Source organism: Giraffa tippelskirchi, chromosome 12 (genome assembly GCF_054371585.1).
Source record: "Giraffa tippelskirchi isolate mGirTip1 chromosome 12, T2T-mGirTip1v1.2.pri, whole genome shotgun sequence".
In the NCBI taxonomy this organism is placed as follows: Eukaryota; Metazoa; Chordata; class Mammalia; order Artiodactyla; family Giraffidae; genus Giraffa; species Giraffa tippelskirchi.
The window spans coordinates 115,597,192-115,620,977 of NC_137286.1; the positions used below are offsets into that span (position 1 = coordinate 115,597,192).

At 36.0% G+C, this 23,786-nt stretch overlaps 1 protein-coding gene across 10 annotated transcripts in view; it reads left to right on the forward strand.

The window, feature by feature from the left end:
• The window catches only part of PIBF1 (progesterone immunomodulatory binding factor 1), a 205,802-nt gene that overhangs the window by 93,178 nt on the left and 88,838 nt on the right, over nucleotides 1–23,786 (forward strand). For all 10 annotated transcript variants that reach the window (XM_081550927.1, XM_081550926.1, XM_081550928.1 and 7 more), the window contains exon 11: nucleotides 18,688–18,853. In XM_081550927.1, coding sequence (XP_081407053.1) covers nucleotides 18,688–18,853 — 166 coding nt within the window. The remainder of the gene's footprint in view (nucleotides 1–18,687; nucleotides 18,854–23,786) is intronic.

A 23,786-nucleotide genomic window follows, 5' to 3' on the forward strand; every position in this document is an offset into this window, starting at 1 on the left:
AATTTTATAAGCTTTCTCATTTGACAGATAGCCATAGAAAAATAAAAAGTATGATCATAGCATGATGTGTTAACTGTGCTAACTGGCATGATATTTTATTGTATATCCACTTGTTTGAAAATCCTGAGGTAGTATTGTACAGGAAAACTGGTAAGCAATTATCTAGTCCATTAAGTCTAAGGAGAGAACTTTAGAGAGGACAAAGTAGACATAACAGAGATTTAGTTCTTCTCAATATTGTGTTTTGTTTTTCTTCTTCATGTCTGTTTTATATGCCCTCATGATAGACATTCTTGCGGGTAGGCTAGTGAGTTGCACTTATATTTTTTAAACCTTCTGTACATTTTGCAACAATTTTAATTCATTACAGAACCTAGATGTATCATGCTATATGCTATCATATCACACAAACTTTGCTCTGCTTGCGATTCTGTTTTAAAATATATTTTGAATGTTGTCCTGTCTCCATCTACCACCTTAGTCATTAGGTAAACTACATTTTTAGAAACTTTAATCTTTCTTGTAGGTCATTCATACCTATCCTATCATTTTGGTTTTTTTCTTCCCTTCACTTCCTGTTATTTGTTTTTATCTTAAACTGACACCCAAACCTGGAAATAGTCATCTTAATTCACTGGTTTTGTCATATTTCAGAAAGACTGTCACTCATCAGATTAGTTTATGATACTTTTGTGTTTTCTATCCTGGCTTGGACCTACTTAGTAATTTCAGTTTTGTAACACCTAAAATGGCTAATATGAGTCTGTTTATTCAGTAAAGAGTCATTAAGAGCTTATTACATACCAGCTGATACACTAGATCCTAAGAATCCAGAGATACATTAAACTTGAGTAACTAGAATAACTTGTATTTTAATTGTACAAGGCACTGTTGTATGCTTCTCACATATATTTGCTTGTTTCGTCAGCTTCAACTCAACAGTCCCAAGTCTGTCCTCAGAGATGGAGCCATGGCATGTAGAATTCTTACAGGTTCCAGAGGCAATGCTGATGGTCATCTCTGGTTGGACAGATAGAATCAAGCTCACCCTTAGAACAGAAAAATGTCTTCCTAGTGATACAGCTGTACTATCAATCTATATGATTTTGAAGACCCAGAACTCTTGTTTCTAGATGTCTATTCAGGAATTTTTCTCGAGTTCTCATGGAATTCTTTAGCCTATTTTCAAAACACTTTTATATAAGTTAAGCTGTAGATTTTGCCTGTTAATAGGAAGTTTGTCTAAATAAATGACCTTTATATTCCATTTTGCCTTAAACAGTACTTTGTGTGTTAGCTCTAATAAGTTGATTTCCGTTCTTTGCCCTATATCTGGGGGGAAAATGGGCAAAACCATGATTAGCCTGCATTCTGCAACTGTTCATACCTGACACTGTTCTTCATAAAAGCTCACCCCAAAAGTGTTTTTTCTTAAGACTTTTTTTTAAGACTTCATTTTTTTACAGCAGTTTTAGGCTCACAACAAAATTGAGAGGAAAATACATAAAGCAAACTATATAACTATTTTTAGATTTGACTTTTTAATGCTCTGATTATTTTTCTTTAATGTAGCTTAACACTTACATTAAAAAGTCTATATTGAAAACAGCATGAAATAGTTTTGAGTGCTCTGATGCACTGATGTAATAAATACTCTTAGTTCAGAGGAGATTGAAGTTGAATTTTAAGTGTTGTCATGTTGCCACAAAAGAGAAAACAGCTACGCATTCAAATACTGTTATAAAATATTTTACTCTAATTTTATCTCATGCATGCTTTGATTTATTTTAAGGCAGCATTCCTTTCATTTTATTTGTTTCACTTAAGTACTTACTTTTATCTTCACATACCTGGTACCAATTTTTTGCCTTTATAGATGGCCAAATATTACTACATATTGTTTATTAAAGACATTACATATTTTATTTGATCATGATATGATAGATGCATTGAATTACTCTTAATGCATGCTTGAAATTCTTATAAATCCATGGTACAGTTGTTAAACATACTCAGCGTTTTTAACTCAGCAAAAGAAGCTCTCTCACATTCATTGAAGAATTAGCTTGTAAGCCAAAAATGACAGATGTAGTATTACAGCTGAGACGTGGACTTGTTGAAAAAAATCATCTTAATGGCAGAAACATTTGGACAAATACCCAAACGCCTTTTAAATTCCTTTCTCATGTCCTGTAGTAATCATTGTTGTAATACTGATGGTTGTTTTGTTAAGTTTTTACTACCTGTGTTTTTTTTTTTTGTCTTTTTTTTTCAGTTTAGAAAATTTCACACTTGAAATGACCAGAGTTACTAGAATTATGTTTCTCTGTAACATAATAATGTGTATCTTTAAACTACTCTGCTAATATTCACTGAAAATAATTTGGATTCAGTATCTAGGTATATATTTTAAAATTTTATAATACTGAGAACACAAAAAAATGAGAGAACAGTTAGTAGAACAATAGGTAGCAATAATGTATAAAAGTAAAATCTTTAAAATTACATTTTTCATTTTAATGTCAATGAAAAGAAAGCAATTTCAAATATATTCTCTAATATATATTCATTGTTCTAAACATGTTTTTGACCTTTAGAACTTTCACATGGGCAACATGGTCCTATCAGTAAATTTCTTTCCTTACAAACAGTGATTCTCAATTAGAAAACAAACACTTCCCTCTAGGGGGGCATATTACAGGATAGCAAGTTGGTATGTGATGTGAATAACACGAGATTTTGGTATACTCACCTTTCCAACTGATATATATATTGATATAATTGAAGAGTATAACTATATATTTAAATATTAAAGAAGTAGTGATATGATGTTATTTATAAAGAAAAACCTGTAGATATTTTGACAAATCCTCCTTTGAAAATTCACTTGTAAGCTGTGATATCAATATGTATAAATATAAATGTGTACATAAACGTGCATTAATTTGAAATGTATAAAACTACATAAAATTTTGGGTTTTGTTTTGTTTGCTTTTTAAATTTATTTATTTATTTTTGGTTGCACTGGGGTGTGCAAGGCACACAGGCTTCAGTAATTGCCACACACAGGCTCAGTAGTTGCAGCTCGCAGGCTCTAGAATGTGAGCTCAGTAGTCGTGGCGCATGGGCTGAGTTGCTCAATGGCATGTGGAATCTTCCCAGACCAGGATCGAACCCATGTCCCCTGCATTGGCAGGTGGATTCTTACCCACTGTACCACCAGGGAAGTCCTGTTTGCTTTTTTTTTTTTTCAATACTTTTATTCATTTATTTATTTTTGGCTAGGCTGGGTCTTTGTTGCTACCTGGGCTTTTCTCTAGTTGCGGCGAGTAGGGGCTGCTCTTTGTTGCAGTGTGCAGGCTTCTCATTACGGTGGCTTCTCTTGTTGCAGAGCACAGACTCTAGAGCTTTGGTAATTGCAGCATGTGGCCTCAATAGTTGTGGTTCCCAGGTTCTAGAGCACAGGCTCAGTAGTTGTGGCACACAGACTTAGTTGCTCCATGGCATGTGGGATCTTCCCAGACCAGGGATCAAACCTTTGTCTCCAGCATTGGCAGGTGAATTCTTTAACACTGAGCAGCCAGGGAAGCCTTTGTTTGCTTTTTTAAAGTAACAAATTAGAAATTGGAGATTGGGTCTGATAGAGCAGGAGTGCTTATTTCTGGCTTCAGAGATCTTTCAAGTGTTTTCAGGATATTAAAAAACTAAACCAACCAAAGACTTAACTTTACTACACATTGCTGATATAATGATAAGTACTTCATCTCTTATTTGGCTAATAAATAAACACTTCAATTTTGAGAAGTTAAATAGAGTGAAAAAGTTGGCTTAAAGCTCAACATTCGGAAAACTAAGATCATGGCATCCAGTCCCCTCAGTTCATGGCAGATAGATGGGGAAACAGTGAAAACAGTGGCTGACTTTACTTTTTTGGGCTCCAAAATCACTGCAGATGGTGATTGCAGCCATGAAATTAAAAGATGTTTACTCCTTGGAAGGAAAGTTATAACCAACCTAGGCAGCATATTAAAAAGCAGAGACATTACTTTGTCAACAAAGGTCCGTCTAGCCAAGGCTATGGTTTTTCCAGTAGTCATGTATGGATGTGAGAGTTGGACTATTAAGAAAGCTGAGTGCCGCAGAATTGATGCTTTTGAACTGTGGTGTTGGAGAAGACTCTTGAGAGTCCCTTGGACTGCAAGGAGATCCAACCAGTCCATTCTAAAGGAGATCAGTCCTAGGTGTTCATTGGAAGGACTGATGCTGAAGCTGAAGCTCCAATACTTTGGCCACCTGATACGAAGAGCTGACTCATTTGAAAAGACCCTGATGCTGGGAAAGATTGAGGGCAGGAGGAGAAGGGGACGACAGAAGATGAGATGGTTGGATGGCATCACCAACTCAATGGACATAGGTTTGGGTAGACTCCGGGAGTTGGTGATGGACAGGGAGGCCTGGCATGCCATAGTTCATGGGGTCGCAAAGAGTCGGACATGACTGAGCGATTGAACTGAACTGAACTGAAAATAGATGTCAGCCATAATTATTTAAATGGAAGGTGCTTAAGTTTACATTTTTTAAATTGTTCATATCAAATATTTTTAAGTTACCTTTAAAAATTACTTTTAAGTCAAACCACATAATATAAAAACAACTTTCTTTCCAACCTCCCACATCTACCAGATACCATTACCTACAGTAATATTTCGCCAGGATGCACATTTTTCTTGTTCTTACATGATTTTGTATATATCTATAATACATGTCTACATATGTATGTAAGTAATGAATCAAGCTTATATTTTTTAAACAAACACTTCAGAATATATGGTTCAGCATGATAATATCCTCCACAAAGTAAGCACTTTTTGGGCTCATACAGTGCTTGTCCCAACTGTTCAGTCATTGCTCAGTATAGTTACTTTTTAGCACAATCCTTAGAGTAGCCTTTAATTATAAGATCTTTCTTCCTTCAAAGATGTATTTGTTTTTGGAAAATCATACTTAGAGTAAAACTCATTGCTTTGGGTGGGTGAATAAACTGGGCACTACTATTAGTATAAAAAAATGAAGTGAGAAACTGGGGAAGGGCTAAATATCTTGACAATCGAGGAATAATTACGAATGGAAAATTATGGGGCCAATAAAAATAACACTTAAAAAGGGGGTTTAGTAGCATAGAAAGATTTTTACATTCTACTGAGGGGGAAAAGGATAGCAAATTCTATATGAAGGTGTGGTTTACATATAGAATGTACATAGCAAGCATGTTTATATATGATAAGATCAAAAATTGGTGAGAAACCATATTTCATACACCTGTGGGACCATTTTTAATTGATTACTGCCACTTGGGAGGGCAGTATCTCTTAAAATTTAAAATCCTTTGATTCAGCAGTTCCACTTCATGATCTTTCTTAGAGAAACATTCACTCATGAGCTGGAGGCATTATTTAAGATCATCTTTGAAACACTCTGTGTAATAAAAAAAAAAAAATAGAAATAATCTAAATGGTCATCAGTTTAGTACAAAATAAATGAATTTGGGAATTAGTTAAATGATTATGTCCACATTGTGATCAGCTACCTAGAAAACGGAAAGAATGAGGTAGAGACATAGAAAGATTCCCTGTATTCTTAGATGAAAAATAGTTTGCAGAGTGTATTTGACATGCTGCCATTTAAAAAACAAACAAACAAAAGGAGATTGGTATATCCTTCTGTGTAGGTGTATTGTTTAAAAAAAAAAGAAAAGAAAACCTCAATGAAGATGCACAGAAAAGTGGTAAATAGGAGGTCATTAATCTTTACTTGGGGTTTCCCAAGTGGCATTAGTGGTAAAGAACCCGCCTACCAATGCCGGAGACATAAAGAGATGTAGATTCGATCCCTGGATCAGTAAGATCCCTTGGAGAAGGAAATGGCAACCCACTCCAGTATTCTTGCCTGGAAAATCTCATGGACAGAGGAGCCTGTTGGGCTATAATCCATGGGGTCACAGAGAATTGGACATGATTGAAGCAACTGAGCAAGCAAATGTTTACTTGTAATATTTGAAGTTTTTCCCTAGGCATGGATATGATACAGAATTAAAATTAAAATCTTCCAGTTTGTGCTTTAGTTAGTTTTGTTCTTAACTGGTAAATATAATTCTTTATTTCCTTTGTTCACCAGATCAATCTACTGTAATTTGTTTTTGTTGAACTCTTTTGACTTTGCTTATGGGTGTATATGTATATGTGTATATTCCATTATTTTAATTGTCATTTGCCTGATTTTGTAACTGCCATTTGTCTGCGGTTCATCTTTGGTTTCTCATTTTTGGATATTTGTTTTAATCTCACTTAATGCCATAACAAGCCACTTGTGGAATCTTCGTTCCTGGCCAGAGATGAAGCCCTGAGTCTTTGGAGTGGGAGCACTGACTCCAAGACCCTAGACTACCATAGAACTAACCCTAGGGAGTATCAAGTAGTGAGAACTCACATAACGGAAACCACCTGAATACAAAATCTGGCATCACCCAACCACCAGTAGCACCCTGTGCAGGACACCTCATCTAAACAACAAACAAACACAAACACAAACCCAATCAACAGCAGACAGTATTACCACTTCACTCAGCCTTGCCCATCAGAGGAAAAACAAACAAACAAAAAAGAACAAATCTCACCCTGTACGAACCTTACATAAACCACTGGACCAACCTTAGGAGGGCAGAAACCAAAATGAAGAAAGCATTCAACCTTGAAGCCTGGGAAAAGGAGACCTCAAACACAATAAGTTAAAAAAATAATGAAAAGGCAGAGAAATACCACACAAATGAAGAAACAAACTAGAAACACAGAAGTCCAAATAAATGAAGAGGAATACATTTGAATCGGTTCTACTGAGATGGATGAAACTGGAGCCCATTATACAGAGTGAAGTAAGCCAGAAAGAAAAACAACAATACAGTATACTAATGCATATATATGGAATTTGAAAGATGGTAACGATAACCCTATATGCGAGTCAGAATAAGAGACACAGATGCATGGAACAATTTTATGGACTCCGAGGGAGAAGGTGAGGGTGGGACGTTCTGGGAGAATAGCATTGAAACATGTATATTATCGTATGTGAAACAGAACACCATTCCATGTTCGATGCATGAGACAAGGGCTCAGGGCCGGGGCAATGGGATGACCCAGAGGGATGGGATGGGGAGGGAGGTGGGTGGGGGGTCCAGGAAGGGGAACACATGTAAACCCATGGCTGATTCATGTCAATGTATGGCAAAAACTATTACAATATTGTAAAGTAATTAGCCTCCAACTAAAATAAATAAATTTATTAAAAAATAAAATAAAATAAAATAAATGAAGAGGAAATAGGCAAACCACCTGAAAAAGAATTCAGAGTAATGATAGTAAAGATGATCAAAAACCTTGAAAACAAAATGGAGAAAATTCAAGAATCAATTAACAAAGACCTAGAAGAATTAAAGAATAAACATACAGAGATAAACAACACAATTACTGAAATTAAAAATACTCTAGAAGGAATCAATAGCAGAATATCTGAAGCAGAAGAATGAATCAGTGAGCAGGAAGATAAAAGGATGGAAATAGCTTATGAAGAGCAGAATAAAGTAAAAAGAATGAAAAGAACTGAGGATAGTCTCAGAGACCTCTGGGACAATATCAGATGCACCAACATTTGAATTATAGATCCAAAGAAGTCCCAGAAGAAGAAGAGAAAAAGAAAGGGTATGAGAAAGTTTTTGAAGAGATTATAGCTGAAAATTTCCCCAACATGGAAAAGGAAATTGTCAATCAAGTCCAAGAGGCACAAAGAGTCCCATACAGGATAAACCCAAGGAAAAACACACCAAGACACACAGTAATCAAACTAACAGACTAAACACAAAGAAAGACTTAAAAGCAGCAAGGGAAAAGCAGCAAGTAACATACTTGGGAAACCCCATACACTTAACAGCTGATCTCTCAGCAGAAACACTGCAGGCCAGAAGGGAATGACAGGATATATTTAAAGTACTGAAAGGGAAAAATCTACAACCAAGATTACTGTACCCAGCCAGGATCTCATTCAGAATTGATGGAGAAATAGAAAGCTTTTAAGACAAGCAAAAGTTAAGAGAATTCAGTACCCCTAAACCAGCTTTACAACAAATGTTAAAGGGACTTATGTAGTCAAGAAATACAAGAGAAGAAAAAAGATCTACAAAATCAACCCCAAACAATTAAAATGGCAATAGGAACATATATATCAATAATTACTTTCAATGTAAATGGATTAAATGCTTCAACCAAAAGACAGACTGGCTAAATGGATACAAAAACAAGACCCATATATATGCTGTCTATGAGAAACCCACTTCAGACCTCGAGACACATATAGACTGAAAGTGAGAGGATGGAAAAATATATTCCATGCAAATGGGAAGCAAAAGAAAGCTGGAGTAGCAATCCTCATATCAGACAAAATAGACCTTAAAATAAAGAAGATTACAAGCGATAAGGAAGGACACTACATAATGATCAAGGGATCAATTCAAGAGGAAGACATAATGATTGTAAATATCTATGCACCCAACATAGGAGCACCTCAATACATAAGACAGACACTAAGAGACATAAAAGGAGAAACTGACAGTAGCACAGTCATAGTAGGAGACTTTAACACCCCACTCACACCAATGGACAGATCATCAAAACAGAAAATTAATAAGGAAACACAAGTCTTAAATGATACATTAGATGAGATGGATCGCATCGTTATCTTCAGGACATTCCATCCAAATGCAGAAGAATACACCTTCTTCTCAAGTGCACATGGTACATTCTCCAGAATAGACCACATCATGGGTCATATATCAAACCTCAGTAAATTTAATAAAATTGAAATCGTATCAAGCATCTTCTCCAACCACAATACCATGAAACTAGATATCAGTTGCAAGAAAAAAACTGTAAGAAACACAAACACATGGAAGTTAAACAACACGTTTCTAAATAACCAACCAGTTACTAAAGAAATCAAAAGGGAAATCAAAAAATTTTTAGAAACAAATGACAATGAAAACACAACAACTCAAAACCTATGGGATGCAGCAAAAGCAGTTCTAAGAGGGAGGTTTATAATAATACAATCCTACATCAAGAAACAAGAAAAACATCAAATAGACAACCCAAGTTTGCACCTAAAACAACTGGAAAAAGACCAAAAAAAAAACAAAACCCCGAAAATTAGTAGAAGGAAAGAAATCATAAAGATCCAAACAGAAATAAATGAAAAAGAAATGAAGGAAACAATAGTAAAGATTAATAAAACTAAAAGCTGGTTCTTTGAGAAGATAAACAAAATTGACAAACCTTTAGCCAGACTCATTAAGGAAAAAAGAGAGAAGAATCAAATCAACAAAATTAGAAATGAAAAAGGAGAGGTTACAAAAGACAATGCAGAAGTGCAAAGGATTGTAAGAGATTTTTATGAACAACTATATAGAAATAAAGTGGATAACCTGGAAGAAATGGACAGATTCTTAGAAAAGTTCAATCTTCCAAGACTGAACCAGGAAGAAATAGAAATTATGAACAACCCAATTACAAGCACTGAAATTGAAGCTGTGATAAAAAGTCTCCCAAAAAACATAAGCCCAGTACCAGATGACTTCACAGGAGAATTTTATCAAACATTTAGAGAAGAGCTAATGCCTATCCTTCTAAAACTCTTTCAAAAAATTGCAGAGGAAAGAACACTTCCAAACTCATTCTACAAGGCCACCATCACCCTAATACCAAAACCAGACAAAGACAACACAAAAAAAGAAAACTACAGGCCAATATCACTTATGAACATAGATGCAAAAATCCTTAACAAAATTTTAGCAAACAGAATTCAGGAACACATCAACAAGCTCATACACCATGATCAGGTTGGGTTTATTCCAGGGATGCAAGAATTCTTCAATAAACACATATCAATCAATGTGATACACCATATTAACAAATTGAGAGACAAAAACCATATGATAATCTCAATAGATGCAGAGAAAGCCTTTGACAAAATTCAGCACCCATTTATGATGAAAACTTCAAAAACTGGGCATAGCCTACCTCAACATAGTAAGAGCCATATATGATAAGACTACAGCAAACATTATTCCCAGTGGTGAAAAACTGAAAGCATTTCCCGTAAGATCAGGAGCAAGACAAGGATATCCAGTTTCACCACTATTATTCAACATAGTTTTGGAAGTCCTAGCTACAGCAATCAGAGAAGAAAAATAAAAGGAATCCAGATCAGAAGAGAAGAAGTACAGCTCTTACTGTTTGTAGATGACATGATATTGTACATAGAAAGCCCTAGAGATAGTATCAGAAAATTGCTAGAGCTAATTAGTGAATTTAGCAATGTTGCAGGATACAAAATCAATACACAGAAATCAGTTGCATTTCTATATACTAACAGTGAAAAATCAGAAAGAGAAATTAAGGAATCAATCCCATTGCCCATTGCAGCAAAAAGAATTAAATATCTAGGAATAAACTTACCTAAGGAGACAAAAGAACTGTACACAGAAAATTATAAGACACTAATGAAAGAAATAAAAAATGACATAAACAGATGGGTAGGAACAATGGAGAAATGTCTGTTTAGGTCTTTTCCCCACTTTTTGATTGGGTTATTTGTTTTTCTGGCATTTTCACAACAATATTGTGAAAATGACTATACTACCAAACACAATATTCAGATTCAGTTCAATCCCTATCAAATTACCAATGGCATTTTTCACAGAACTAGAACAAAAAATTTCACAGTTCATATGGAAACACAAAAGACCCCAAATAGCCAAAGTACTCTTGAGAAAGAAGAATGGAGCCAGAAGAATCAACCTTCCTGATTTCAGATTTTACTACAAAGCTACAGTCATCAAGACAGTATGGTCCTGGCACCAAAACCGAAATATAGACCAATGGAACAAGATAGAAAGCCCAGAAATAAACCCATGCACTTATGGATACCTTATTTTTGACAAAGGAGGCAAGAATATACAATGGGGCAAAAATAGCCTCTTCAATAAAAGGTGCTAGGAAAACTGGACAGCTACATGCAAAAGAATGAAATTAGAACACTTCCTAACACCATACACAAAGATAAACTCAAGATGGATTAAAGACCTAAATGTAAGACCAGAAACTATAAAACTCTTAGAGGAAAACATAGGCAGAACACTCTGACATAAATCAAAGCAAGATTCTCTATGACCCACCTCCTAGAGTAACAGAAATAAAAACAAAAGTAAGCAAGTGGGACCTGATTAAACTTAAAAGCTTGTGCACAGCAAAGGAAACTATAAGCAAGGTGAAAAGACAACCCTCAGAATGGGAGAAATAATAGCAAATGGAACAACTGACAAAGGATTAATTTTTCAAAATATATAAGCAACATACAACTTGATGCCAGAAAAACCAACAGCCCATTCAAAAAGTGAGAAAAATCCCTAAACAGACATTTCTCCAAAGAAGACATATAGATGGCTAACAAACACATGGAAAGATGCTCAACGTCGCTCATTATTAGAGAATGCAAATCAAAAGTACAATGAGATATCACCTCACACCGGTCAGAATGGCCATCACCAAAAAGTCTACAAACGATAAATGCTGGAGACGGTGTGGAGAAAAGAGAACGCTCTTGCACTGTTGGTGGGAATGTAAACTGAGATAGCCACTATGGAAGACAGTACGGAGATTCTTTAAAAAAAAAACTAGGAGTAAAACCAACATATCACCCAGCAATCCCACTCCTAGGTGTATACCCTGTGGAAACCAAAATTGAAAAAGACACATGTATCCCATTGTTTGTTCCAGCACTATTTACAATAGCTAGAACATGGAAGCAAACCTAGATATCCATCAGCAGATGAATGGGTAAAGAAGTAGTGGTACATATACACAATGGAATATTACTCAGCCATAAAAAGGAATGCATTTGAGTCAGTTCTAATGAGGTGGATGAACCTAGAGCCTATTATACAGAGTGACATGAGTCAGAAAGAGAAAGAGAAATATCGTATTTTAACACAAAAATACGGAATCTAGATGAATGGTACTGAAGAACTCATTTACCGGGCAGCCATGGAGAAACAGACATAGAGAATAGACTTATGGACATGGGGAGATGGGAGGAGAGTGTGAGATGTTTGGAGAGAGTAACATGGAAACTTACATTACCATATGTAAAATACATGGCCAATGGGAATTTGCTGTATGGATCAGGAAACTCAAACAGGGGCTCTGTATCAACCTGGAGGGGTGGGATGGGGAGGGAGGTTCAAAAGGTAGAGGATATATGTTGTACCAATGGCTGATTCATGTTGAGGTTTGACAGCAAACAGCAAAATTTTGTAAAGCAATTATCCTTCAATAAAAAAACAAATTAAAAAAAACCTTGAAAATATTTACTTGTGCAGAGAAGGAGATATATGAAAATATAAACAGTAGTTATCATTATAAGCTTACAATTTACATTTTTTTCTGTTTTCCATATTTGCTAAAATTCTATAATAAATTTATTATTTGTATAATCAACACAAAAATTATAAAGCCATGTTGGATAAATGATGAAAAGACATTTCTCAAGTGGCTTATAGATTACCTCAGAATAAAAGTAAATCCAAAGTATTTTAAACAGTGATCGAATTTTTCGTTCACGTAAGTGTCTATTCCCTGCCCTATGAAGTAGTAGCACTTATCCTGATGTCACCGGTGCATTTGTTAAAAATTTAGTTCTCTTTGTTTTATTTATAATTTGTATAGCTGAGACTGTCTAGTAAATCCATTAGTATGGTTTGAGTAGGTAATTTTAACTGCTGATTTAAGATACCAAGTTTCAAATCAGTGTGAAGGACTTCTATTGTCTTCATATGTTTGACATTGTATCTCTTCTTTAAAAAGAAAAGGTCTTTTTTCTTTTAAAGTCTTGAATATGATGCATGGCCAGTAAATATTTTTTTTATTAATCACTTACTTAAGTTCTGAAATACAAGTTTTGGTAAACTCTGGTACACATGTCTTTGCTCAAATACCACCTTAACAGAGGGATGCCTTCCCTGCCCAACCCCTTTAAAATAACACTATCGCTGACATCTCCATCATTCCCTTACTCTATTATTATTTATTACCATATCACTTTACATTTGTTTGCCTTCCTCACATCATTATAATGTGAGTTCCTTAGAGTAGTAATGCAATTTGTGCTTCTCTGGTATCTAATAGAACCTGGCACACTTCGGTACACAATAAATATTTTTAAATGAGTTATATGTTATGGAATGAAATATTCTGGTTGAGACTTCCCTGGTGGTCCAGTGGTTAGGACTCCACGCTTCCATTGCAGGGGCACAGGTTCAATCCCTGGTCAGGGAAATAAGATCCTGCATACCATGTGGCATGCCCACACCCACACCCACACACACAAAAGGAAATATTCTTGTTAATAGAAAGTTAACCCTATATAAAACAGCTGATTTGAAAGAGAAAGTAAAGAGCATACTCCATACTCATGTTTTAAATATGTAATTGATATAATACTACATATTTAAAAATACATATCATTGGAAGGGCTGATGCTGAAGCTCCAATACTTTGGTCACCTGATGTGAAGAGCCAACTCATTGGAAAAGACCCTGATGCTGGGAAGGATTGAGGGCAGGAGGAGAAGGGGAAGACAGAGGGTGAGCTGGTTGGATGGCATCAGTGACTCAATGGACATGAGTTTGCACAGACTCTGGGAGATAGTGAAATACAGGGAAGCTTGGTGTGCTGCAGTCCACAGGGTGACAAAGAGTCTGAGGATACTTAGTGACTGAACACCAACAACAAATAATACTAGTTAATACAAGATTAGATACAGATCTATAAATATAGATATGCAGATAGATACTATTGAAAGCAAGAAAACCTTTAGGAATAATTGAAAAATCAGTGGTTTAGTATCTTTAACCTAAGATAATTAGCTTTTTCTCAGTTCACAGAAGCAGAAAATCCAAATGAATAGGTTTGTGTGTGTGTGTTTTTCCTCAATTTTTAATCAGTAGAAGTGATTCAGAGGGTTTGGTTAACTGTCAGTGACTCATCCAGAAGCATTTTCAGCATGTGGTTCAGGGCTAGTAATACAAGTGGAACAGGTCTAGAAGCACAACCAAAATTCTCTCTAAACAGAATGGAAATGAGTTTTATCCCCATAGCAGGCACAGAGAGTAGTTAAGGTGCAGATTAGTTATCAGCTCAACCAAAATGAATACTTCAAAGGAAAGTGAACGTCAACTCAGTGAAGCCTGTTGAAAGAATAAGGAGAAGGAGGAGCCTGAAACACCAGAGTAAAATGGGATTGGTGTCCCACTCTTGTAAACAAAATTGATTCTTAGTTGATCAGAGATGACAGCTTCTGTCCTTGTCTAATCCAGTTTCCCACAGCGTAATCCCTATCTGAAGTTTCAGGCCCATCTGTTTCTGAGCACTTTTTTTTTGTTTGTTTTATTTTTGTTTTTTCACATGTAGAAAGTTCATCAGCAGCCTGTGCTCCATTTGCTTGTGGAGTTTAGAATTCATTTCTCCTGCCCACACAGAGGATTTAGTGGTCCAACCATGACTTCCTGCTCCCATGTAGTCTTATAAACCCCACAAGTATTTTCTCTGTATTGACCCAGAGTTCCTCTCAAAACTTAATCTAACTGACACCCAACTACTAAAAATCCCTCCCTGAACACTTACCTATAACTGGAAATCCTGTGACTTCGCTTAGCTTCTTTTACCAGTCTTCCTTGTGTGTGCCTTGCCTCAGCTGCTTCACTGCCTTACTTCTAAACTGGACCAGCTCTCAGGGTTTCTTAATGGAAGGACCACCTATCGGTCCTGGTAACTACAGGAACCTTACCACTGGATATGTGAGATCTTAGGTCCCTGACCAGGGATCAAACCGATGCCCCCGCATTAGAAGCATGACGTCTTAACCGCTGACTGCCAGAGAAGTCCCACATCCACTTTTAATATTTGCGAAGCCATGAACATTTTGTGGATAAAAATTCAAAGATCAGCTGCTGTTACTCATTGGAGCAAAAACTAAAATAAATAATTATAGCAGTCTTTGAGTTTCTTGGGCCTCCCTGGTGGCTCAGACGGTAAAGAATCTGCCTGCCATGTGGAAGACCGGGTTTGATCCCTGGATCAGGAAGATCCCCTGGAGAAGGGAATGGCCACCCACTCCGGTATTCTTGCCTGGAGAATTCCATGGACAGAGGGCAGAGTTGGACACGACTAACACTTTCACCTTTGACCTTCTTACCCGTGATAACCTTGTTGATAGAGATGGGAGTAAACATACATTGCTTGGCTTAATACATCAGAGTATAATGAGTAAACTTTCACCATAATATATATGTAAAGACTGCTAATGTAAATATTGTTATGCAGATACTGTTGTTACTTAGTGTTTTATCTAGGGCTTTTGTTCAAATGAGCTCTCCTGTTTCTGAGAACAGAATTCTATGTTGATGTCTCTCCTGCAGTTATTTTCAGCATTGCAGAATATGCCATGCTGCTTGGAGTTTAATTCACTGTAGCTGAGAGCATTTCTTATGGGTTAACTCTGTTGTTCCCTGTCTAATTGCTCATTTTCACCTTTTCACAGGTGAGATTCTCCTTGTTTGTCCAGCTTAAAGTCTGTTGCAGTGAATATTCCTTAAGAGCAAACAGTTCATTCTAGGTCTTTATAATACTATTTTTAGAGTAGTGTGTGATTTATGGGTAAGTCTTATGCAAACTAAAAACCAGCTAATGTAAAGACTAGTCAAACTAGGGACCTGGGGTGACTGTAGCTCGAGATGCTGATAAACTTTGTAAGAAATGTGACTTCTTAAGGTTACTATGCTGAATTAGAATGTCAAACATAAACTTGTGAATATGTGAATACTATTGCCTTCATTCAAATAAAAGTTTCACATTAAGAGGAGAAGAAGAGAAATCTGAGTCAACAGCGTAAAATGTGACAGGTTATATTATATTAGCAAAACAAATAGGAGGAAGTTACCTGAATTGTCAGCCTGTACCCTGGTCGCCATCTCTTCCTCACACTGAAACTGCCTTTGCAGCGCTAATGTTTCTAAAGCGTTTTCACAGTTCAACTTAAGTTAAAATAATAACTATTATTACAAAGGCATAATGATTTGAGGCAGATTTTCCTTTACTGTGTAAATGACATGAGAGTAGATGAATCCTTTAGAATTATCATTTGGTTCATGTAAGTGTTATTTATTAAACTTAATATCCTCAAATTTTTCGGTAATCACTATTGTACTTAACTGTGTATTAAAATGAGAAGAATAATAGTGCTAAAAGAAACTTTCAAGTGCCACATAATGAATAAGAAGAGCAGGTGTAATCTAAAAGCTTAGTCTTTCATTTCCTGTTTGAAGTTGGCATTGACCTCAGAATTACTCACAATGTCCTGGATCGTAAAAAGGCAAACTTTGCAGTTTAATTTTTTCAGAACAAACTCTTTTAAAGATAAATATCACATTCCAAATGACTTAGTATTTATTTCAATAATAAGGTCTAGTGTGCCCCATAGTTTAGCATACAGATAGGTATAGATTTCATATGTTTTATACATTTATACTTTATAAGACAATTTACCCCAGGGAGTTAAAGGGCATTTTCATGTCAGTAAATTGTTGAATTAATAAATTTTTGACTAAGGTAATTTTTTTACTGCTTCACTTCCATGATGATGGCTATAATCAAAGAGACAATGATACATTTTGATAAGGATATGGAGGACTTACCACCCTCATAATTGCTGGTGAGAATGTGCAACCACACTGAAAAGCAGTTTGGCAGTTCCTCAAAAAGCTTAAAACCTGAGTGACCATATGACCTAGCTGTTCTTTTATATATATATAATTAATGCCTGGACTTCCTAAAAAGTTAAACACACAAGCTGACGTTCACCTTAAAGCCTTGGTGTGTATTAAGTGATGTGTACCAATAGGCCTGAATGGAGCTTCTACCACTCTGAATGTGACATACTTGTCAATAAAGATTCAAGAGTACCAAGAGTGAAGTAGCCTGTAGCAAGAATCTAATGCCTGTCTTCTCTGATTATATTTTAAATGTTCTTGTCACAAGAGTGAAGCGACCGCCTTTAAAACATGTTTGAAAGTTTATCTGACTTCAGAAATATCAGCTAAGATTCGTATGTAATAGTGGAAAGATCATTCCTGTGGCGTCACACATAGCTGGATTTGAGACTCCATCTGAAATCTGCAAGGAACTTCTTCCTCTGAAGAAATGAATTAATCTCTGAACCTCTGGTTTATCATCTGCAAAATACCTAATAGAGTTGTGGGATTAAATGAGATGCCATGGATAAAACAGACTATACTTTCTGTTTCTCTGGCCTGCATGTACTCTTGCTTCTCTTTCTAGAGCACTTCCGCCTTGGACTTCTTCCTGCTGTGTACTCAAACACACCTCTGCACAAACTGAGTTAATTCTTCTTCCTGTATGTTCCCATCAAACCTAGGGTTTACCTTATTGAAGCACTTATCTTGTTCTGTTGAATTTTCATATTCATTTGCATCTCTTCCCCAGAAAACTAAGTTCTTTTTTTGTTTGCTTTGGCATACCACGCAGCTTGTGGGATCTCAGTTCCCCAACCAGGGTCTCAGTTTCTGGACCAGGGACCGAAGACCAGCCCCCGCAGTGAAAATGCCGAATCCTAACCACTAGAACACAAGGGAACTCCAAAAAATAAGTGCTTTAAAGGGGAAAAACAATTGTCTTCCACTGTATACATATTTGCCTGGCATGGTGACTAGCTCAATAAATATTTGAAAAAAATAAATTTTAGGAACATCTAGCATTATACTGGGTTCATAATAACTCCCTGAAAAGGCATACTATCTATCTTTGTTTTGCTTTCTGTTAGAACAGAGTCAACTTGAAGCATTTTCAAATCTACAATATGCAGTGATTTATATGTTAAATAGAAATGTTTTTATTACTAGTTATACCTATGGAATGAAGAGAATGTTTCTTATCTGTGTTGTAATACACTGCTTATTGTTATATATTTATCTTTGTAATTTGTACATTATGTTTTCTTATAAAAATCAAATATATATTTACTAGCTTAAAAATTTATTTTATATATGTCTCAGGAGTTGCAAGTTAATGCATATATTTCATGCCATTCTTCTCCATTTAATATTATTTAGACTTAGAATGAAATAGCAAGGTTGGAAACAATGCTATAGATTTAAGAAAGCCTGTGAAATATATGGAAATTAAGTCATTTTAAGTAATAACTGAACCTTGTTCTTACCATTTTTATTTTAAATGTCTTATCTTGAAAAATAATAATAATAGGTAATAACTATTTTGAAATGGGAAGAATGAAAATAAGGGAAGTAGAGGAAGTTTAATCGGTATGTTTTGTCTCCCGGACTTAGCATATTTCCATACACACGACCACCTAAATTATTTACAAAAGCTTTGCTGAATAAATAAAAGTTATTTACTGAATAATAATATAGGGATATTGAACAAGTAGAAGTACTGCTTATGTTTCTGTAAATTGAGATTTCTTTATTGTTTCATAATTGTTTTCTTTTTTCAGGTACAGAGAACTACAACTTAGTACAGAAAGCAAAGTAACAGAATTTCTCCATCAAAGTAAAATAAAATCTTTTGAAAGTGAGCGTGCTCAACTTCTACAAGAGGAGACTACAAGAAATCTCACACAGTGTCAGTTGGAATGTGAAAAATACCAGAAAAAATTGGAGGTACATATATAAGCTTTTGTTTTAAAACTAACACAGAATGTAAGCTCTGTAAGCATAAGGTCTGTATTATACTGAGCTTTTTTAAAAAGTAATTTTATTTTTCATTTAATTTTGGCTGTGCTTGGTCTCTGTTGCTGCACGCTGGCTTTCTTCTAGTTGGGGCGAACTGAGGCCACTGTGGCACTTGGGCTCAGTAGTTGTGGCACACAGTTGCCCCACGGCATGTGGAATCTTCCCAGACCAGGGATTGAACTCGTGTCCCCTCCATTGGCAGGCAGATTGTTAACCACTGGACCACCAGGGAAGTCCATATATCATATTGAGCTTTATAAATAATATTTGTGTTATGTATGAGAAGGAGCCGTGTCTTTAATTTTTAAAGATCTCTTATCAAGAGAGTGTATCTTCCTCTTTTAGATAAAAAGGTGGAAAGAAGTAATGGACAGCCTCTAAGAAAAGAAATGCAAATTGCCATAGGTCTGTTTGTTGTTTTTAAAGTGTTGGCAGAAGTACCCTTAAATGGGAAATCTCATTTAAGTAGAAAATGGGCCATCCCTTTTAGAGAATGATATGGTAATTTGTGTTAAAGTCCTTAAAAAAATTGATCCAGTAATTTTAGTTAAAGAAATAATGAGGTGCTTGTTGAGAACAAGTAAGGTTTTGCATTCTTTGTGTCCATCACAGCATTATTTATTATCGTAAAAACTGGAAGTGTCTTAAATGTCCAACAATAGATAATTAAACAGTTTTTGATTAGTATGTTAAAATTATAAATTTTGCTGTATTCATACACTGTATGATTATGTGGAATCATGTTCTTCAATATTTTAGAATCAAGGAAGTGCTTATTTAAAATGTTGAATGAAAGATGCAGTAATATCATTAGTGTGATTAATTAATGATGTAAGTATTCATTACAATGGAGAAGGGCATGGCAAACCACTTCAGTATTCTTGCCTTGAGAACCCCATGAACAGTATGAAAAGGCAAAAGGATAGGACACTGAAAGATGAACTCCCCAGGTCAGTAGGTGCCCAATATGCTAATGGAGATCAGTGGATGAACATGGGTTTGGGTAGACTCTGGGAGTTGGTGATGGACAGAGAGGCCTGGCATGCTGCAATTCATGAGGTCGCAGAGAGTCAGACACGACTGAGCGACTGAACTGAACTGAACTGATTCATTGCAATAAACTTTCAGAGACTACATTTCGGAAAAGTACGCTGATAAGTAAAACTAAGATTAACAAAACGAAGAGAACTTCCCTGGTAGTCCAGTGGTTAAGAATCCACCTCAAAGTTCAAGGGGGACACGTGTCAGACCCCTGGTTGGAGAACTAAGGTGCCACATACCACAAAGCAACTAAGCCCACACACCGCAGCTACCTAGTCCTTGCACACTGGAGCCCATGCACCGCAACTACTGAGCCCATGCAACACAACTAGAGAGTCTGTGCAACACAACTAGAGAATCCGTGTACCACAACGAAAGATCTGCATGGTGCAACAAAGATCCCACGTGCCCCAACTAAGACCCAGTGCAACCAAAATAAATAAATAAATGTTTTTTTAAAAAACAAAAAGAAGAGAATAAAGAGTCTTACAGAAAATAAAGCCTTAGGGAAAAACATAAAAACAATGTTAATTAAATAGCGCATATTTAAAGAAACATGAGTAAAAATTGTAGATGATACCTACTTCTAAATAAACCAGTGTTCTGCAATTAAACTTTTTCAGGTACCTTCTTTGGGAAACTGCTACAGTCACAATCTGCTACAGGCGACTCTCCCACACATTTTAGATTAGATTAGCTCTGCTTTGGTGTTTGTCATCTGCACATTTTTTATGGCTTAAATTTTGTAATTCCTAGCAATTTCTTTTTCTTTCCACATCAGATGGCTGTGCTTACGGATGTGTTTGGGGTGAGTGAGGGGTTATATTTAGGAAAGTAGAAAACCACTTGCCCTCTCTGTGTACTGAAACAAACATTTCGTTAACCAATACTTTACAACACACAGTGCTGGTGTTTTAACCGTTCTATTTTATTGTGTTTAGCTGGTTGTAGTCAAAACTGATTTCATGACCTCCTAAAGGTTGCAACTTGCAATATGAAAACCACTTTTCCATAGAGCTATTCACTTAGTCTGTGGATGCAGGTGACTAGTAATTATTGAGCTCTCTTGTGTAAAGGCCTTATGTGGAGAAACACCTTTGTGAAAAATACTATGATTGTAAAAACTTGGGTTGATAAAACTGAGGCGTTAGGGGAATTTCTTTACAGTTTCTCCTCTGTTAAACTAGGATCTTTGAGAGGACAGGGACTATTTACTTACTATTGTCATCAATGCCTAACATAGCACCTCACTCATAGTGGATGCTCAATAAATATTTAATGAGTGAATGAATGGTTTGATGCTGTGCTGTGCTTAGTCAATCAGTTGTTTCTGACTCTTTGCAACCCCATGGGCCGTAGCCCACCAGGCTCCTCTGTCAATGGGGATTCTCCAGGCAAGAATACTTGAGTGGATTGCCATGCCCTCAGGGGATCCCAACCCAGGGATGGAACCCAGGTCTCCCACATTGCAGGTGGATTCTTTACCATCTGAGCCACCAGGGAAGCCCAAGAATACTAGAGTGGGTAGCCTATATCTTCTCCAGGGGATCTTCCCGATCCAGGCAGTGAACTGCGTCTCCTGCATTGCAGGCAAATTCTTTACCAGCTGAGCTACTAGGCAAGCCCCATTTATAATGAATTCAGAGAGAAATAATTTTGTGAAGGGTAAAGACTACTATAATTATGTACTTTTTGATGGCTTTTACCCAATATTCTCATTGATTTATACCTTAGGGACAGTCTGTTTTATTTTTTTCTTAATTATCAGTTTCCAAAAGCTTTCAAAAAACTGGCTTTAGGACTTTCTTGGTGGTTCAAGTGGTTAAGAATCCACCTCCCAGTGCAGAGAACACAAGTTTGCTCCCTGGTTCGGACAGATCCCACATTCTGTGGGGCAGCTAAGGCCGTTACCACAGGTACTGAGCTGTGGCTACTGAGCCCACGTGCACCCAGAGCCTGTGCTCTGCAACAAAGGAAACCACCACGGTAAGAAGCCCCCACCCAGCACCTAGAGCGTAGCCCCCATTCTCCACAACTAGAGAAAGGCCTCATGTGGCAACAAGACCTAGCACACACAGCCAAAAGTAAATAAATGGCAAAATTTACTTTAAAAAGAAAACAAAAAACACTGGCTTTATATTTTTGTCTCTTTTTAAAGCACTTATTGGCCTATAATTTTGTGTTTTCATTCATTTTATACATGTTATCTGTATAATTTTATATAACTTTGTATTATCATTTTGTTATTTAAAGGAAGGAAATATCCACTGTGAGAGCTTGATATTTAATGGATTCTTAAGAGCGATTGACCTATTTTTTACATTCATGATTAAACTCACATGTTCATAGATTGGTTTTTCCCTAAAGAATCTTTAATGTAATAGCCTTCCACAGGTCCAGTAATCATGTTCTTCAGTGGCTTTTCAGAAACTGAAATAAATTTATTCATATCAGCCACTCAGACAAATCCATGACAAATCCATGAGAAAAGAGAATTCGCTACCAAGGTGCACCAGAGGTATTGAAAGGTACCCCAAGTCAAAAGTTTCTGGCCATCTCTTCTCTCTGTCATGAATGAGAATTTTAAATTGTACCTCTCAATTTAATACTACCTTTCAGTCTCTTCTTAAAATAGTATTTTATGAAATATGTCGTCTCCGGCATTTTAGTTCTTTGTCTCTTCAGATATCCATTTCTGCAGTTTTTCTTTCATAGTTTTGCTGGGGAAGTGAGGTACAGATGAAAGGTTATCAGCCCTGCTGTGAGAACCACCATCTAACAGTGTCCTTACTGAGCCTCTCTACTGACAAAGGCATTAATGTGTCATCAGCAACTGGATTCTTAATAAATTACATCCCAACTTAGTGAACTCTGTGAAACCCCAGATTGTTTCACTGTGCAGTGATTTTGTTATAATAAATTCTCTAGAAAGCATTTCCAACCAGCAAGAATTAATGCTATAACAGGAAATTTCTTTTTCTGATCCAATCAAGGACACTAGAAATCATCCTACAAATATTACTCCCGTGTTACTCTTTCTCCATTTTCCAAAGGAATGTATTTAGAGGGTAGGGGGTAATTATTAGTTTATATGGAGTTGGGAGGGAGTTTTGATGGAAATAATTTAAGAAAATGAGATGAAATAGATTAAATTAAATCAAAATTTCTGCTTGTTAAAAACTGTAAATTGATCTTCCATATCTTCTTTCTCCCTATCGCAGGAAGCAATCACATACATTTGTTAAGGTAAACTTTATGTCATTAGAGAAAATAAGTTTTCTTCAAAATTGCTTAATAATAGAGGATTCAGGGTAATTAAAGCAGTACATCTCATCTTTATGAGCCATTTAATACAGAGTACTCATACTTGTATTTCCTGCAGTGGTTAATAGTATTTTTCAGCACTTTTACTATATGCTAGTCACTCTGCTATACACTTGTGAATTTATCCTCTCATTTAATGCTTCCAACAACACACTGAGGTAGGCCTAGAAAGAATAATTACCTAAGATCACAATGAGTAAGTGTCAAAGCCAGGACTGAAATCCAAGTCTTTCTGGCTCCAAACCATATTCTTACCATAATATTCAATTGCTTCTCAGGAAATACTGCATTTCTTATGCTGTGTTAAGAAGTAAGTATAATACCACCCCATAATTTAGTCTGTACTAGTAAGTAAACTTTCTAGATAGTTGCAATTTAATGTAAGCATTAAAGCATTCCTTTGTCACTAGAAATGTCTCCTTCTTGGTGAATTCATTATTGTCACCCTAGTGATTTCTTTAGTAAGTTACCATAGGAAAATATAGGCTTTTTTCTT